Source organism: Malus domestica, chromosome 03, assembly GCF_042453785.1.
Source record: "Malus domestica chromosome 03, GDT2T_hap1".
Lineage (NCBI taxonomy): Eukaryota > Viridiplantae > Streptophyta > Magnoliopsida > Rosales > Rosaceae > Malus > Malus domestica.
The window spans coordinates 35,912,535-35,930,301 of NC_091663.1; the positions used below are offsets into that span (position 1 = coordinate 35,912,535).

Sequence of the window (17,767 nt, forward strand, 5' to 3'; positions counted from 1 at the left end):
TCTCATCATACTGATCATCCCATTACATCCTTGTATAATTGCTCCACGCGGTTCTGTATGCAAGATAGAATCACATAACCTTAATTAATTCGAACTCTGTTGTTGTTGCCTTCATTGGAGGTAATGAGAATCCCACTTATCCTGTCGTATAAAGAAAATGAATCATATTGAAAGATAATTATTACGATAATGATCATAATAACAAAACTATCTTCATTTTTCATCCAACGGTTAGGAGTTAGTTATCTCAACGGCCTCGATTGCTTTGGCCGATGGTGTAAAATCGGGTCCAAACAGTTATATTTAGTTGATTTGAAATACCGTTATAGTACTCGTTGAAAATGAATCTCACATTGATGAGAGTAACCCAACTTACTTATATTGCCAATTAGTTTTATGGTATCAAAGTAGGTTGCCCCACATGTGAAGCCCAACGACCACACGCGATCCACGTCACTCCACGTGTTTTGACTTGAAAATTCGACACACATGAAAGTGCATGGTACCTCAATTTTCTTCAATCCTATCATGGTAAAAAAATATAAATTTCTCTTTAGTATTTCTCATTCTTGAAGAAAGGTAGTTTGATCTTCAAGTTTTCATATTCACACGACCTTCAAGGAAGTTTAAGTTTCTACTCTTGAAAACAACTAAGGATGTCACCCCGACAATATTGTCCGTAATGTCTCCCTCTCTTCTTAAAGAATGGTAGTCTTAAATCTTCAAAGTTCCATATTCAAACAAGCCAACAACGACCCTTTCATTGTCAAGGTTCTAGCTCAAGATGGTAAATCAACCAATTGGATTTGTTAATAGATATTCGTTAAAACCTGTTTAATTTCATATCACTATATTAAAAACTACTAAGGATGTCACTTCGACAATACTTGTCGGCAATGTCCCTTCCTCTTCTTAAACAATGGTAGTTCAATCTTCAAAGTCCCATATTCAAACAAGTCAACAACAACCCTTTCGTTATGAAGTTCCCAGCTAGAGGCGGCAAATCAAATCAACCAAAGGAGTTAATTTGCCACCTCTATTCCTAACCTATCAATTAACCAAACATTAAACTAGTTGGCTTCAAACAAAAAATGTAAGTGGTTTAATATCTTAGTAGATATAGTGTTGAGTTTTCATGCATGCGTAACGGATCAAAAACTCCTCACTTTCTAAAATATGGTAATAGTTTCGAACTCTTACATTAATAATATAACTTAAAAAAAAATAAAAAAACTTGTGCAATAAAAAATAAGTCACACACACACAAATTAAAAATAATAATACAACTTTTGCATGAAAAGGACATGAGGGAGGAAGAAAAGGATAAAATTAAACAACCAAACCGATCACCATTTTCATCAATACCAAAACCCCAACACCGAATTTTCCCGAGAAATAAACTTTCCCGGAAAATTTCCAGTTTCAGTTCCGCCATGGACAGGCTGGTGAAGCCAGACGTGAAGGAAGTGGAGCTCAACTTCAAGAGAGACCAAAAGTGCAGCACAACCTTCCGGCTGAGCAACCTCATGCACACCATGCCCGTCGCCGTCTCCCTCACCACCAACAACCCATCTCTCTTTTCCTTCACTCACCCCCTCTCCATAATCCCGCCGCTCTCTTCCTCCTCCTACACCCTCCTCCTCTCACAGCCGTCCGATGAGCCCCCGATATCCCTCACGGCCACCCCTCATGACGTCATCAACGTCAAGGCCTCCATGCTCCCCACCGGAAAAGCCCACCCGGAGGAACTCCGCCGCCTGTTCGCCCGGCCCGGGCCTCACGTTTTCCGGGACGCCACCATACCCATATCGTTCGTGGGTCCGCACGTGGTTGAGTTTCTGATTTCTCAGCACACCCGGATCTCGGCATTCGATTCGTTTTTCAACAAGGCGATTTCTGGGTGCTCTGGGGCTGAGCTCACGGCGCTGCTCGGTCCCGCCATAGCTTCCGGGAATGCTAATTTGGTCTCCGACTTGATTGAAGCCGGTGCGGTTGTGAATCGGAGAGATTCGGATTCCGGATCTTTGCTATCTCTCTGTGTTCGAACCGGAAACGTTGAGATTGTAAAGGTCCTGATCGCCTCTGGATGTGGAATCGGTAACTCGGCCGACATGGTTTTGCACGATGCGGCGGCGATCAACCGGGTCGATTTGTTTGAGATTTTGTGTAAGTGTTTCACCGGAATCGACGTCAATTGTGTTGATCCGGACGGTCGGACTCCCATTCATATCGCGGCGGCGCACGGCCACGTTGAGATGTTGAAGTATTGTATTTCGGTCGGAGGCAATGCGGAAGTTTCAGACTCAAAAGGTTGGAATCCGCTTCACTGCGCGGCGGAGAAGGGGCATTTGGAGGCCGCCAAGTGTTTGTTGACGTCCTCCAAGTTGAAATACGCCGTCACGAAAGACGGAAGGACGGCTTTCGACCTCGCCGCCACAAACGGGCATTCCTGTCTTCTCGGTTGTCTACGATACGACGACGTTCTGCACCGGACGGCGAGGTCGGACGACGCACACGGGATAAAGAGTTGCCTTGCGGAAGGGGCAGACGTGAACGGGAGAGACCAGAATGGCTGGACCCCTTTGCACAGGGCGGCGTTCAAAGGGAGGATCGAGTGTGTGAAGGTGTTGCTTAATCATGGTGCGGTGGTGGATGCGGTGGATGATGTCGGCTACACGCCGCTGCATTGCGCGGCGGAGGCGGGGCACGTGCAGGTGGCTCTGTTGCTGATTGCTCATGGAGCTCGAGCCAACGTGAAGAGCTTGGAGGGAATTGTTCCTACCAATTTGGACCGTTTCAAGACCCACCCTTCTCTGATTTCACATAACGAAAATAACGTGCAACTGAAACGTTTTTTTGACGATATCTCATGTTGATCACATAATTAAAAGTATGTGATTAGCCTGAAATAACGTCACACTGCAGGTGTAGAAAAGTTTTATGGCGGTATCAAGATTTTAGAATTTCTTGTTACATTGTGCAATCAATGTGTATTTTTTTATGTTTGTGGTGGTGAGTTTGAATGGTTGGGGCAGAGAGAGATGTGTTTCCCCTCCACAGCCAATACTATGTTGGAAGAAGCTTCTTCAGCTCATGTATACTACGAGAATCAAAGTTTAAGAACTGAGATTTTTGCTTTAATTGACGCTTCTTTGCTCTATTTCTATTCTTTTTTTGTTGCAAATGTTCCTAAACCTTGAAGTAGTCAAAACTCAGGTGACGTGTTTACTTATTTGGAATGAGTTTCGAATCAAGAGCGAAAGGATTTTGATTTTTTGAACCAAATTGATATGAACTTGTTTTGTGTTCTCATCGAGTGAGTCAAAATTTCTTAGAGTTAAGTGGCACGTTCTATGTTCCTCATATCGATGCCTACATTGGCTTAACTTAAGATATAGACACAAAGGCAATACAATTTACATGATAAATCATGCCTGAATTATTAATGATTAAACCAATTCAAACGTATAAGCCACGAAGGAATGTGACTTGTGGATTATATACCTTTAGACTAAACAAAGTTTAGAAATGATTTTTGAGATTGACATAACACCTTTGTAGGTCTATAACAGATAAAACCAACAGAATTGGCCCCTTGTTCTTTTGTGAAAAATCTGTTAAAAATATAATCGTTAAGTGAAGGAGTTGACTTGACAAAAACACCCTTAAAAGGTGGTTACGTGACAACTTAACGAGGATATTGATAGTTTTTTCACGGAAATACCAAAATGATTTACAGTGAACAAATTTAGAGACCACTTCTATTGATTTTCATTCTCAAAGATCAAAATAAGAATTATACCGATCACAGTGATCATTTTGAATAAAGTGGATTTCATCTAGAAGATTTTTTTTTTTAAATAATGTTATAAGTAGGACTGAGATTTGAATATCAATCTTTGTGTCTGCGATAAATATTCTTGATCACTTGATTCCAAAAGGATATGTAAAAGATAAGAAAAGGATCATCGAGACTTGTAAATTGTTCGGATTTTATTAAGATCAGTCTCATGTTAATTACAACAACTTAAAAGCTCATTCTCTGTTGTTGAATAATTTAACTGTGCATCATTGAGTGTTCGAGATGCATAATAGATGACATGTGGCACTTTGTTGACACGCTGCCCTAGAACTGCACCGACGACATGGTCTGAAGCATCGCACATCAACTCAAAAGGTAAACTCCAATCTGGTGGTATGATCACAGGAGCCGTGAATAACAACTCCTTAAGCTTGTTGAATGCTACCACACACTCTTCATTCATATCAAATGTTACATCTTTTTGAAGCAAATGACACAAAGGTCTAGAAATTATTGAGAAGTCCTTAAAAAATGTACGGTAGAAACCTGTATGTCCAAGAAAAGAACGAACCTCCCTGACAGTAGTAGGAAAGGGTAAAGAACTAACAAGTTCTACTTTAGATTTATCAACTTCAATTCCATTTTCAGAGATGATATGCCCTAGAACTAATCCATGTGAAACCATGAAATGACATTTTTCCCAATTTAAGACCAGATTAGTTTCTTGGCAACATTTTAAAACTAGAGACAAATTATGTAGACATGTATCAAAAAAATCACCATAAACTGAAAAATCATCCATGAACACTTCAATTATTTTCTCAATCATATTAGAAAAGATACTTACCATACACCTTTGAAATGTGGCGGGAGCGTTGCAAAGTCCAAACGGCATCCTCCGGTATGCAAATGTGCCAAATGGACATGTGAAAGTAATCTTTTCTTGATCCTCCGGAGCAATTGCAATCTGATTATATCCATAATAGCCATCAAGAAAGCAATAATGAGAATGACCAGCTAACCTTTCTAACATTTGATCAATGAATGGGACTGGAAAGTGATATTTGCATGTAGTGCTGTTTATCTTCCGATAGTCTGTACAAACTCTCCAACTATTTTGCACACGTGTAGGCACTAGCTCATTAGCTTCATTCTTAACAACTGTGACTCCGGATCGCTTCGGAACTACTTGAACGGGGTTCACGCACTTGCTGTCCGAGATAGGATATACGATGCCAACATCAAGAAGTTTGATAACCTCTTTCTTGACGACCTCCATCATGAGTGGGTTCAAACGGCGTTGAGCTTCCCTTGTTGATTTTGCACCTTCCTCCAACAGAATCTTATGCATGCATGTAGCTGGATTTATACCTTTAATATCTGCAATGCTCCAAACTATGGCAGTTTTGTGATCTTTCAGTACCCGGATCAGTTTTCTCCCTCTATTCTGCTGTGAGTTGTGATGATATGATGACCGGTAATGTTTCATCCTCTCCCAAAAAATGCATATTTCAAATGTTCAGGAATCGGTTTAAGCTCCAATTTGGGTGCCTGAATCACAGAATGAAGAGTTTTTTCGTTCGAAGTAGGAAGAGAAATAAAAAAGGAAGAAGACTTACTTGTCATCGCAAACTGCCCCCAAGAACCAGATGCCATATTAATGACAACCTAAGTACAATAGCTTAGGGTTCCGATAGTCAAGTTGTATAACTTCTCAATGTAAGCGAGCGAATTCAATTCCTTCACCTAATTTATTACAAACAGTTAACATGTTAGTTTTACCAATTGTGAAGCAGCTGACATGAAATTACAATTATGGAAATAAACTAAAACACAGACAACTTACTTGTTCGGAAACCGACAAGGAAACTTGACGCTGCTTCTGGGTATATAAATGTGAATGATGTTCCTGATTCATTAACTCTTCATGCTCATTCAGGTATGTCATAATCTTGTCACAATTGTTAAGTATGAACCAATGCACTATCTTCATGTTCATTTGGGTAAACGACTCACCTTATACTAGTTTACCAAAGGGTCGTGCGATTTGGCCAAAAACAGAAAGTTTTCCTTCCTTACTCCACCGTCATTATTACCCTGAGGACGATTGAACAACGTCTCAACATCTTGCAGGTAAATAGCACAGTACGTAAGGGACTAATCCGACCCAAGCCTTCATAATTGATCCTTCGGGCTTTGCCTTGTTCCATAGGCTTTTATTTAATTCACGGAGTTGTTTGTAGAAATAAAATGTTATGATTCAAATTAGTTAAATCACCAATTAATCACGAATTAATAAATTTCTGAAGATGAAATACCTTTCTATTGGATACGTCTATCGATAGTTGACAGGTCTAGCAAGCATTGTCTCATCCGACAATTGAATCATCACGTGGATCATGTTTTTGAAGAAAGATGAAGGAAATATTTATTCAAACTTGTATAGGACTTCGACAATGTCATTGTGCAAGTGTTTAATATCGGACTTTCGCAACAACCTTGCAGATAATTAAGAAAAAAATCTCTCCAACAATATAATCGGCTTAATCACATCTTCGGGCAAGAGGTGTCAAAAACCAACCTGGAGAAGGCATTGGAGTATCATATGACACATTTTGGTAAGTTTTTTTTTGCTGCGCATACAAGTCTTAAACACACACTCATTTTTTTAGAGGTACTGAATTAGGCATCGAAGGTCCATTGACCAAACTCCCCCTTCCCTCGCCCCCCCCCTCCACACCCTACCTTATGATTGCATAAACTTTTGGTCTTTGATCAAATGTGTTGATTGTTTTGTATATACAAATTCGTCAAAACTGAAGACAACGAATTTTTGCTACCACACTTAGTACATAAAAAACAATCCCACTTATTTGGATAATAGTATAATACTTGTTTGGTGCACTATTTTTTTGGGGTAAATTATACAAAACTACCTCAATTTTGGGTCGAACCACAATATCATACCTCAAGTTTTAAACATTGTAATGTCATACCTCAGTTGCAATGTTAGACTTCCGTTAAATTTTCTATTAATAGGCAACTCAATCCCCTAAGAGCACTTCCAGTGTAGGAAGGCCCCTTGAGCAAATGCAACTCAATCCCCTGAAATGAACAGTAACTGCCTGTTATGAATAGTAACTGCCCCAAGTGCATCTCCACTCTTAAATTGAATAGCCTACACAATTCGATATAAAATATTAGTATTTTTTTATTTTATAAAATAATAAAAGATAACTTTATTTTTAATTTTGGATAATAATAAAAGATTAATTAGTTGAAAGTACTCAAAAATATTGAAATGTAGTGTAAAGTGAAAAAGCATGGTTACGTATTTATAGAAAAAAATTTATATTTTTTAATAGTTTTAATTAGTTTTTTTTTTTTATAATTTTTAAATAATTTCAATTGTGGCTTGTGGCTTACGTTACATATGCAGGTGTTGGGTTAGGCGATTATTGCCTAACTTCTCTATCAGGCAAGGTCTAAAATATCGATATTATCGACGATATTTCGCCGATAATATCGTTTTTTTTAGAGGACAATATTTTCACATTTATCCACTTAATTATCGTCAATATATCGATATTTTTGTCGATATTATCGCAATAATATCGGAGACGATATTTTTAGCATTTTAATACATTATTTGGGCAATATATCGTGATATTATTGATAATATCGCGACATGAAACCCAAAAATACTTGAAAGAGTTGGAGCCGCTGTCGTCGTGGCGACTGATGAAGACGGACCAAGCCAGGTACATATTGGCGGCGGTGAGCGCGTCGCAGCCAACGCCGAAAAGCAACGAAACGACGACGCTCAGGATGTCCTTGGTGCGATCGCACAGGGAGTTGAGGTCGTAGGATGACAACAAAGAAGCCGTTCCAATGAAAGGAAAGAGCGGTGCCGTCTGAGATCGCTTCTTGCTGTCGTGGTGGTGGTGTGGGACAAAGACGTCTTCTGAGCGGGCAGGGTGGATGTGGACAGGGCGGAGCTGTCCGATTTCGGTGACGACGGTGACGAAGCCGGAGGGGGAAGAGGAGGAGGGGAGATGGCGGAGGGAGAAAGAGTAGGAGGAAACGAAGAACGTTTTGCAGGGCCTTGATGCGGTGGCGGAGATGGCGAAGAGGGAAAGGGCGAGGAGAGCGATGAGGAGAATGAGGGTTCGTTGACTCGTTGACGCCATGGATTTACCTGCACATAGGAAAAGGGAGAGCTTCTCGTTCTTTCAAGTTTCAATTGGCAATTTAGGGATTTTGAGCAAGTCTCTGGCCCTAAATTACCTCACTTATATTGCCCTCAACAAGTCCAAATGATTACATATATTATAAAGTGTAAAATATTGTACTAATTCATTATATATAAATGATTATGGTGTGTTTAAACTTCTTTCATTAATTACTACATATTTTCTACACTTACAATGTTTACCAGCTCGCTATATAATCAACTTAAATCAGTTAAATCCATCATGCAATGCATTTCCTTCCAATTTTTTGTGATAAACTAATAGATAATTGACTAAATAAACATCCTACAAAGTTTCAATAAAAATTTTCAAGTTTTTCTTACAATTTCCGCAGTTTTATTCAATTTTTATCGATATTGATAATATCCCGATATTTCCATCGAAATTTCCGTGTTTTTGGACTACCGATATTTCCGATATCATCGATATTTTAGACCTTATTATCGGGTTCGCCTTGAGTCCAATTGCACGAATGGGCTGGAGTGTTTCGAAAAGAGAGAAGAGTGGCTTGGATTATCTATCCCCAAGGCAATAAGTAACAGTAAAGTAACTCTACTCTAAATATCCAAATCGGTGTTTTTATGAACCAAATTAAAGGGGCCTACTCCCGTCAACCCCTCGAAACCTCTCCACCTCTCCAAAACCTCCCGCCGTCATAGCCTCCACCAAGTCCTCTGCCAATCCACCAGCACGCAAACCATTTCCCAGCTCGCACATAAGGAACTTCGCGTGATAGCGACAACGAAGGAAAAAAGGGATGGAAATTGGGATGGAAAATTGAAAATGGTGATGTCGCTCAGCAAAGGAAAAAAGGGGATGGTGATGTCGCTGCAACCCTCCACATCTCCATATTTGGGGCTCATCATTTATTAATATTAAAAATTTATTAAAAAAAAAACCTCAATTTATTACTATTTAATTAATTTCTCAATTTAATTGGCGATGGAGTGGGTCCTGACACGTCAGCAGTTAACAGACATATTGACGGATTTTTTAGTGCAACAAATTCATAAGATAAGGCATGACATTCAAATGTTTAAAATACGAGGTATAAGATTGTTGTTCGTTCTATAATTAAAGTAGTTTTGTGTAATTTATCTTTTTTTTCCTTTTTGGTTAGGTCAGGTTGAAATAGTAACTTTCTTTAATTTATTAATTTAATTATGGGAACTTTAACGAAAAGCTCTCGGTACTGTTCACTTTAACGAAAAACCACATTTTTACACTAAAAAGTCAATCCTGATACTATTCACTTTACCTTTTATTTTGCCATTATAGTTAAAACTCAAAGTTTTCAAGTCATTTTCATTAGTTTTCCTTTTAATTATTCATACATATATTATATATAATATTATGGTGCATGTGGCGCAAGCTAGAATGCCTGGATTAACCATGCCTGTCTGTGTTTATGAATATTTCTCAGCAATATTTTGGAGACGGGAGAACAACTCCACGGATTTAGAGAGCATGACCATGTGATCAGAACCTTTTATCACTTTCACTTCAGTTGGCGGATTGTTTTTTATCATGTAGTTTTGCACATCCAACACTATCGCATGGTCTTGGTCGGACACGATGAATACTCTAGTAACTGATCCATATTTCTCTTCCGTGAGCTTTATTACATGGTAATTGTATAGAGGAGAAAATCTCACCAACGATAACCCTAGGGTTGAATCCTGCACATTATATAAATCACCAACCAACAGGGTAAAGAGAGCATGAATAGGTTTCCTATCTATTGCAATAGACACACTTTAAGACTTACCTGTGGTGGTGAGAGCTGGTAAAAGCTTGTCGCCAAGACATTAGGCCCAAAGAGAAATGAGGTTGCAGGGTTGTTGGTCCCGTTATCATATCTGAACTGAGAGTCCATAAAATCAAATCTTTTGGTAACCTATACATTTTTTTGAAGAAAATTATTTGTTAGTTAATTACCCTTTTATATCTCATTCAGTAGGATTCGGACAACAATGTACAAGAGATCAGAGATACACACATATAGTCCCATTTCACTGAGACATATACCCAAATAAGTTTATTTAAATAATCTCTTGTAGGGCCCAATTTTCAATATATTTCAACGTTCTAGTTGTTTATCTTTAAGGTTTTCCGTCAAAGATCATTCTACATCGCCCAAATCTAAAACTATATATACGGACTTTGAATTAAATGGTAGCCATTTCATTGTTTTATTAAGAATTGTATTCATCTACTTGCTTCACTATATGTAATTTGATTGATGCCTTGGTTTTTTATTGTGTAATTTTTTGCAAGTATGATGTATGCATGATGAACGACAATATAGACGACTTGGATGATTGAAAAAAGTTACAAAATGCACACAAGGTGTCTTCTAAATAAGTTTATTTGTGGAACCTTCAATAGAGAGGGATATAGTTATCCCATGCTTATTCATCACATTTTTTAATTCACAAGATACAATGAATAAGGTATGGCATATGGTCAATTACAACTCCTCGTAGTAAAGCACTATAAAGGACATATAGCACAACTGAATCTATGTGTGCGAAATTCATTACCTCTGCAAATATAGTTGAGTAATTAAGAGTTGGACCAGACATGAAAGCCGTCACATATACGGCAGCAGCAATTTTTTGAGGAAACCTCTCCATGAAAATAGATATTACGGCTCCACCCAAACTGTGAGCTACAAGGATTACCTTCTCCTTTGGTGGTAGTGACACCATGAGCTCCGTCAAAGGCTCGACGTATTCCGATAACGAAGGGAGTTGCTGTACCCGGATCGGGTTGATCCCGGATGCTCCTAAGTCTAGAGCTGTGACATTGTGACCTGAGTCCTTCAGGAGAGTCGCGACCTTATACCAACTCCATGCTCCATGACAAGCTCCATGTATCAACACAAAATGTTTATTCCCGGTTGGAATTTGGGGTTTGTTGTTGAAGTTGGGTTGGGGTTGGAGGGATGATGTACTATGTTTTGCTAAGCAAATAAATAAAAGAAAAAGCACAAAATGCTTTTTTATCATGTTTCCCATTTTCTGTATCATTTACCTCTATTTCCTTTGGTTTGTATCATACCTACGTACTATTCCCCTTCACCCACTTACCCTTGTGAAATGCACAGACTGGTCCTCTGATTCGTCCTGGTGTTGGACCAGAGGTTTGGCTAATTTTGGTATTGGACGGTAGCTGAAATTAAACGAAAGGACGTAGATTTCTTTGGATTTATGGACTCTATTTTGACACATGCAGGCAATAAGTTTGCTGTTCTTTTGGTGGAAGGCACTAACTTTGCTGTTATTAAGGGGAACAGGGTTCAAATTACGAAATGCCTCCAGAATGTTATTATTTAACAGACAAGGATTGTCTGCCCTCCCACTTTCGGTGTCCTCCCGTGCTCTCATGTTTTGCGTAGTCACGGTTAAGCCACGTTAACAGTTCATATTGTTTTTTTTATAGAGATAATAAGACAAAAATGAATAGTAAAATAAAATGTTGACGTAGCTTAACCGTGACTATACAAACAGGAGGGCACAAGAGGGCACCGGAAGTGGGAGGACAGACAATCCTTGTCCTTATTTAACAAGCTGAAAATACAACAATGTCTAGGAATTTTTACAAACATTTAATCGTAGTGCATATACTTCGTAATGAAATGAAAAAATTGTGAAAACCAAATACAATTATGATTGAGTAAATTGTAGCAATGGTCCTTCAACTAAAAATTCATTACCATTGGCCCCTCAAGTTATCAAAATGTGTAGCTATAGTATTTTTCATCAATTTCGTCAAAATTTTGTCAAAATAAGTTATGTTGGAATAACCATTTATATAATTATGGTCCCTCAACTCATCAAAGTGTGTAATTATTATCATTTTCATCAATTACATCAAATTTTTTGTCAAAACGAGTTATGTTGGAATGACCATTGCTACTAGTTAAAGTTAAGGGAACATTTCTCCATTTGAATTAAAGTTGAGCGACCCTAATTATATAAATGGTTATTCCATTTAACTACCTCAACTATTGGTGTCACGACACTTTCATACCTCATTTTTTAAAATTGACAATGTCATATCTCATCTTACGAATTTGTGCCAATGTCAGACCTCCGTCAGTTTTTCTGTTAATTTCTCTGTTAATGCTGATGTGGCCCAACACGTGACCCACTCACTAATCCAACTAGATTAAAAATAATTAAATATATTTTTAATAATTAAATATTCAAAATTAAAAAAAAAAAAAAATATATATATATATTAAATCTCTCTCTCTTTCTCTCCCTTCTCTCCCCCCTTTTATTGCCTCTCTTTCTTCTCTGCATCCCAGAAGACCCAAAACCCCTTCCCACCCGACCCCCCCCGACCCCTTCCCACCCGTCCTCCACCACCCTCTTTCTCCCCTCTATCTCGCCTCTCTCTCTCCTCCACCGTAGTCTCCTTCCTCCCCACTTATTTCTCGCCGTGCCCAGAACCGCCCAAACCCACTTGGGTTTTTTCATCCGCCAAACTCTTGCCCATTGATCCGTGTCCCCCCCACACTACCCCACAGACTCGGACTTCGTCGCAAATCAGACCGGTTCCCAGTCCGAGTTCAGGTTGACGCCGTCGTTTTGGGCGTCCATGTGCAGATCGAGGGTGGCAGAGTGAGGGAGGTAGAATAGTCGAGGAAGATGATGTCGTGGAACAGTGTCATTGCGATCTCCAGATCGAGGGTGGCGGAATGAGGGAGGCGGAGTAGTCGAGCAATATTGGGTTCTTTGTTTTGGGGTTTTCGAATTGTGGCAACAATTACTGCAATGGGAAGGTGGGTTTTGTTCTTCCGGGGTCTGGGTCTTCTGGGATGCAAAGAAGAGAGAGAGCCGAGAAAGGGGGAGAGAGATAGAGAGAGAGGAAAGAGAGGGTGGTGGAGGACGGGTGGGAAGGGGTTTTGGGTTGCAGAGAAGAGAGAGGCGAGAAAGGGGGGAGAGAGAGAGGAGAGAGTGAGAGAGATTTAATATATATATATATATATATATATATATTTTTTTTTTTTTAATTTTTGAATATTTAATTATTAAAAAAAATATTTTTTTAATCCAATTGGATTAGTGAGTGGGACACGTATCGGGTCACGTTAGCATTTAACAGAGAAATTAACAGAAAAACTGACGAAGGTTTGACATTGGCACAAATTCGTAAGATGATGTATGACATTGTCAATTTTAAAAGATGATGTATGAAAGTGTCGTGACACCAATAGTTGAGGTAGTTTTAGCCCTCTGGCCCTTCAAGATATTAATATTTTAATGAACAGTACAATACCATATTTGCCTCCATCTCCAACCAAGGGCCAAAGGGCCATATGGCTCGTTTTAGCCCTACCACAAAAAACCGTCTCCAACCGAGGGCCAAAGGGCCATATTGTTTAATATTGTTATTTAATATTGTTTCATATTGTTTAATGTTGTTTCATGTTACTTAATTTAATTTAATGTTGTATAATGGCTTAGGAAGTTATAGGAAAAAAGTAGAATTTAAAAAAAATATGAAACAAATTTTGTAAAATAGAAGTTATAGGAAAAAAGTTATAGGAAAAAAAATAGAATTAAAAAAAAATATGAAACAAATTTTGTAAAATAGTAGAAGTTATAGAAAAAATAGAATTAAAAAAAAATATGAAACAAATTTTGTAAAATAGAAGAAGTTATAGAAAAAAATAGAATTTAAAAAATGAAGTTATAGGAAAAAATTTTTGTAAAAAAAAAAAACATAAAAATTAAAATTGTAAAAAAAAAAGATTAAAAAATAACGGTTAGCTGACGTTAGCTAGTCGTTGCATTTGAATTTTAGCCTAGAATTCCTGTCGGTTATATCTGACAGGATTGGTGAGTTTTCTGTCCACAAACACCGACATGATTGGTGAGTTTTCTGTCCACCAACTTTAGTTTGTTAAAACCAAGGTCTGCCCAACCTACAAACCCACAACTTAAACCAAACATATGTAAAAGCCCAATCCGAAGTTCCGAACCATAATTACGATAAACAAAACGGGAAGACATCTTCTCCGGATCTCTCACACTAAAAACACAATCAATTAATTTGGGTTCTTGAATTTTGATTTAACGGTTAAAATTATTATAATTTTTAAAAAAGTTCCCTGTTTGTAGCCGTTTGATCAAATTTTACGGATCCGGATTAATTGATTGTGTGGCTTTGGTGGGAGAGATCCTGAGGGGATCTCTTCCCAAACAAAACGACGACGTTACGAAATCGAATGACAAAAAGTCCGTCCAACCAAATTTCGGCTCCCGCGCTCCCGAAACATTTAAAATCCACAAAAATCTCCTCCTGCCACGTCATCGATCCCCGTGAAACCCCTTCCACCAATCAAATCGCTCCCTGCACCGTCCCCTTCCTTCTATATAATCCCCACAAAGTCCAGAACCACTACAAGATTTCAACACCTTCGAATCCTCCGAGCCTAAAATTCAAAATTTCCAAATCGAAATCATGAGCTCCACCGCTGAGACCACCACCAAAGCCGGCAGGGGCAAGCCCCGCACCACCAAGTCGGTCTCAAGATCCCAGAAGGCCGGCCTCCAATTCCCTGTCGGCCGAGTCGCCCGGTTCCTGAAGACCGGCCGCTACGCTCAGCGAGTCGGCGGTGGCTCCCCCGTCTACCTCTCCGCCGTCCTTGAGTACCTCGCCGCTGAGGTACGTCGTTTTGTCCAATCAATTTCTCTTTTCTCTTCTCGTTTTTCTACTCCCAATTTTGCAGGCTAACTTTTTGATTTTATTTTTGAATTTCGTATAGATTTTGGAGTTGGCCGGGAATGCGGCTAGGGACAACAAGAAGAACAGGATTACTCCTCGGCACATCCAGCTTGCCGTGCGAAACGACGAGGAGTTTACGAAGCTTTTGGGGTCTGTGACGATCGCCAACGGCGGCGTTCTGCCCAACATTCATCAGAATCTGCTTCCGAGCAAGGCCGGCAAGGGGAAGGGCGAGATTGGGTCTGCCTCCCAGGAGTTCTAAGGTTCTAGAAAAGTAAAGTGGTATCCTTTGTAGATGAAGGATCTGGGTTTCTGATGGGTAGTTTTAGGAAATTAAAATTAATTAGGCTTTTGGTAATATTGTAAAGCTTTTGGGTTACCGGAATATTGCTCGCTTGTACTGTTCTTCCTTCAATGCAGATTTAATTTCGGATAATTGCTCCTGTGGTTTTTTTTATTAATTTTATTATGTTGTGCTTTTTTATATTTTTGCCCATTTTTCTTGGATTTGATTTTTGAATGGTCGAGTAAAGTGAATTATTATTGTTTTTTTTAAAAGGGAGAAAATTGGTGGTAAGTTATGATTATTCATATGTTTTAGGGATTGGAAAGATTTATAGAAGTATTTTAACCTTTTTTTGTTTATAAGTAAAGTGATTTTTTTTTAAATTTTATTCGAGTTAACTAAAATGTTTTTAAAATTCAACTCAAAAAATAGGTACAAAGTATGAAATAAATGATATTTTCCCCTACAAAAAGAATAAGGAGTCTTGGACTCATTCACTTTCATGTCACAGGAAGGTACTGCATAAGAAACAAAATGATAAATGTAATCGAGTTTATAATAATTGATTAGTTAATATGTTGGTTATGTTGTTCTCTAAAACAGAGAAAAAAAGTATGGCTGATCTCATTTTGTATTGAGCAATGGAAAATGTTCAAGCAATATTTGGAGTTTATTCAAACACATACTTCTTTACAAAAAAAAAAAAAGTTTTAACGAAAAATTATATTTTTATCTTTTTATAATACTATTTACTATATCTTTATTTGTTATCTTTCATTAAAACAAAAGTTTTTTATTTTTTATTTTTCATTAGTTTTCCTAAAAAAAAACTATTAATTTTGTCAATTTTGAATATAGTACATTATAAAATTTATATATCATGCTGAGCAATTCACAATTTATATTGGGAGAAATATTTTTTGCTTGCTATTTTATCGTGGTTAGATAAACTTAAATTTCAAAATTTATGTAGTGAATAGACGTAAAAAATGCACCCGAAATTGGGTGACCAAACTACAAAATGGTGTGGTTTTTAATTTGAGTTGTTTATTCCAAATATTATTTTATAAAAAATTAAGAAAACTAGTAGCATTTTACGGTCTCGTAAACAGTAAATCCAACAAGATTCTCTCCAGATCATTTTGGTGAGGATTATGGGAATCCGTGAATTGTGTTCATTTCTCGTACATCGTGCGGTCAATTTTTGTCAAGTATTGTTTATGTTTATTTTTATATAAAAATATTTAAAATAATTTATAACCGAACGAACTCAATTCACGTATTCTCACAAAAGGTTCTGACGAGGATATGGACTCCTTGTAAATTAGTAAGTAGCTAGCCCAGCTTTTTGGGTTTTTAGAGTGGCGCTAAACGCAACTAAAGCCCACCGTTTTGGGAATAACAGTTTCTTTTGAGGCATGGTCACACTTTTCGGATTTCCCTCGTCCTAAAAAATTCTCCCTCCTTTTTTAATTTCCGCCGAAACTCAAATTTACAAGCTGGCGATCCGCGCCTAACCTCATCGTCCAATCAAAACACAGCACCCACTTCTATATAAACCCACTCCCTTCCCCAAACCCTTCAACCATCGAAACCCACGCCGTTCGCATTGTCCGTTATTTTTATCGTTTTTTCGCTTCTAGGGTTTCAGATTCGATCCCGATTCCGATATGAGTTCGCCGACTTCTAAGGGCGGCAGAGGCAAGCCCAAGGCATCCAAGTCCGTCTCCCGATCTTCCAAGGCCGGCCTCCAGTTCCCCGTCGGCCGTATCGCTCGGTTTCTTAAGTCCGGCAAGTACGCCGAGCGTGTCGGCGCCGGTGCCCCCGTATACCTCTCCGCCGTCCTCGAGTATCTCGCTGCTGAGGTTTGTTATCTTCTCTGCTTCATTCCGATTGTTCATTGCTCTTTTCGTTTTTCGATCTTAATTGCCGTTTGGCTTCCGAGAAAATGCTGGAATCGAGTTCTGTTTGGGATGCGATTGTTGACATTTTGACTCGTTCTAACTGCCAATGCGGTTTGATGGATTTGATTGTGATGATGTTGAATTTTCTTAAGGATTTACTGCTGATTTTGGTTGCTGTTTGGCTTCTGAGAAAATGCTGGAATCGATTTCTGATTTTATCAAAAATGTTCTTCGATCATATGATTCACATTCAATTTATGGTTGCTTACTGATTTTCTCGAACTGGTAATTTTTTTTTAATTCGCAGTGAATTCATTTGGATTGATTGGATATTACAGGTGCTTGAGCTCGCCGGAAACGCAGCCAGAGACAACAAGAAGAACCGAATTGTGCCGAGGCACATTCAGCTGGCTGTTCGAAACGACGAGGAGCTGAGCAAGCTTTTGGGATCTGTTACGATCGCAAACGGTGGCGTCTTGCCGAACATTCATCAGAATCTGCTGCCGAGCAAGGCTGGGAAGGGGAAAGGTGACATCGGATCTGCCTCACAAGAATTTTAGGGTTGTATTGTAATAGTCTGGATTTTAATGGGTTGTAAAATTTTGGGAAATTCCAGGCTTAATACAAAATTATTATGATCTTGTTTGGTATCTGTGTCTCTGACTATTCTTTTGTCACGAAGCTTGGAGTAATTTCTTTGAATCTTCTCTTTCCATTGGAGTTTTAATCTGCGCACTAATGCTGTTAAACTTCAACAAAATTGGTTGAATAATTGGGTTGT

At 38.5% G+C, this 17,767-nt stretch overlaps 5 protein-coding genes across 5 annotated transcripts; 3 read left to right on the forward strand and 2 right to left on the reverse strand.

Annotated features, from left to right (window-relative positions):
• The first annotated feature begins 1,281 nt into the window (after positions 1 to 1,281).
• On the forward strand, positions 1,282 to 3,141 carry LOC103432478 (protein VAPYRIN-LIKE-like). Its single transcript, XM_008370680.4, has one exon. It carries the CDS (start codon positions 1,305 to 1,307, stop codon positions 2,874 to 2,876), a length of 1,572 nt encoding a protein of 523 aa, XP_008368902.3. The 5' UTR covers positions 1,282 to 1,304; the 3' UTR covers positions 2,877 to 3,141.
• Positions 3,142 to 6,811: 3,670 nt separating this feature from the next.
• Positions 6,812 to 7,992, reverse strand: LOC114824244 (uncharacterized). Its single transcript, XM_029100693.2, has 2 exons — positions 7,508 to 7,992; positions 6,812 to 6,980 (listed from the first exon to the last, which is right to left on the reverse strand). Exons 1-2 carry the CDS (start codon positions 7,990 to 7,992, stop codon positions 6,812 to 6,814), a joined length of 654 nt encoding a protein of 217 aa, XP_028956526.2.
• A 1,354-nt stretch (positions 7,993 to 9,346) lies between these two features.
• Positions 9,347 to 11,119, reverse strand: LOC103432535 (methyl jasmonate esterase 1-like). Its single transcript, XM_008370730.4, has 3 exons — positions 10,599 to 11,119; positions 9,824 to 9,952; positions 9,347 to 9,734 (listed from the first exon to the last, which is right to left on the reverse strand). The coding sequence occupies exons 1-3, from the start codon at positions 11,085 to 11,087 to the stop codon at positions 9,462 to 9,464; spliced, it is 891 nt and encodes a 296-aa protein (XP_008368952.4). The 5' UTR covers positions 11,088 to 11,119; the 3' UTR covers positions 9,347 to 9,461.
• Positions 11,120 to 14,462: 3,343 nt separating this feature from the next.
• On the forward strand, positions 14,463 to 15,232 carry LOC103427412 (histone H2AX-like). The gene is made up of 2 exons (XM_008365464.3): positions 14,463 to 14,736; positions 14,837 to 15,232. Exons 1-2 carry the CDS (start codon positions 14,533 to 14,535, stop codon positions 15,056 to 15,058), a joined length of 426 nt encoding a protein of 141 aa, XP_008363686.1. The 5' UTR covers positions 14,463 to 14,532; the 3' UTR covers positions 15,059 to 15,232.
• A 164-nt stretch (positions 15,233 to 15,396) lies between these two features.
• On the forward strand, positions 15,397 to 17,636 carry LOC103427413 (histone H2AX). The gene is made up of 2 exons (XM_008365465.4): positions 15,397 to 16,947; positions 17,325 to 17,636. The coding sequence occupies exons 1-2, from the start codon at positions 16,753 to 16,755 to the stop codon at positions 17,544 to 17,546; spliced, it is 417 nt and encodes a 138-aa protein (XP_008363687.1). The 5' UTR covers positions 15,397 to 16,752; the 3' UTR covers positions 17,547 to 17,636.
• Positions 17,637 to 17,767: the final 131 nt, after the last annotated feature.

Bases quoted from the DNA above. Each gene is read 5' to 3' on its own strand.
- LOC103432478 (XM_008370680.4), top strand. From the start codon at position 1,305: ATGAGGGAGGAAGAAAAGGATAAAATTAAACAACCAAACCGATCACCA.
- LOC114824244 (XM_029100693.2), bottom strand. From the start codon at position 7,992: ATGGCGTCAACGAGTCAACGAACCCTCATTCTCCTCATCGCTCTCCTC. The intron at 6,981-7,507 runs GTATTTTTGGGT...CGAATTGTGTAG, and splicing joins AGCGGCTCCAACTCTTTCAA to GCTATTCAATTTAAGAGTGG.
- LOC103432535 (XM_008370730.4), bottom strand. From the start codon at position 11,087: ATGATACAGAAAATGGGAAACATGATAAAAAAGCATTTTGTGCTTTTT. The intron at 9,953-10,598 runs GTAATGAATTTC...AAAAATGTATAG, and splicing joins ACTCAACTATATTTGCAGAG to GTTACCAAAAGATTTGATTT. The intron at 9,735-9,823 runs GTAAGTCTTAAA...TATAATGTGCAG, and splicing joins ACCAGCTCTCACCACCACAG to GATTCAACCCTAGGGTTATC.
- LOC103427412 (XM_008365464.3), top strand. From the start codon at position 14,533: ATGAGCTCCACCGCTGAGACCACCACCAAAGCCGGCAGGGGCAAGCCC. The intron at 14,737-14,836 runs GTACGTCGTTTT...AATTTCGTATAG, and splicing joins TTGAGTACCTCGCCGCTGAG to ATTTTGGAGTTGGCCGGGAA.
- LOC103427413 (XM_008365465.4), top strand. From the start codon at position 16,753: ATGAGTTCGCCGACTTCTAAGGGCGGCAGAGGCAAGCCCAAGGCATCC. The intron at 16,948-17,324 runs GTTTGTTATCTT...TGGATATTACAG, and splicing joins TCGAGTATCTCGCTGCTGAG to GTGCTTGAGCTCGCCGGAAA.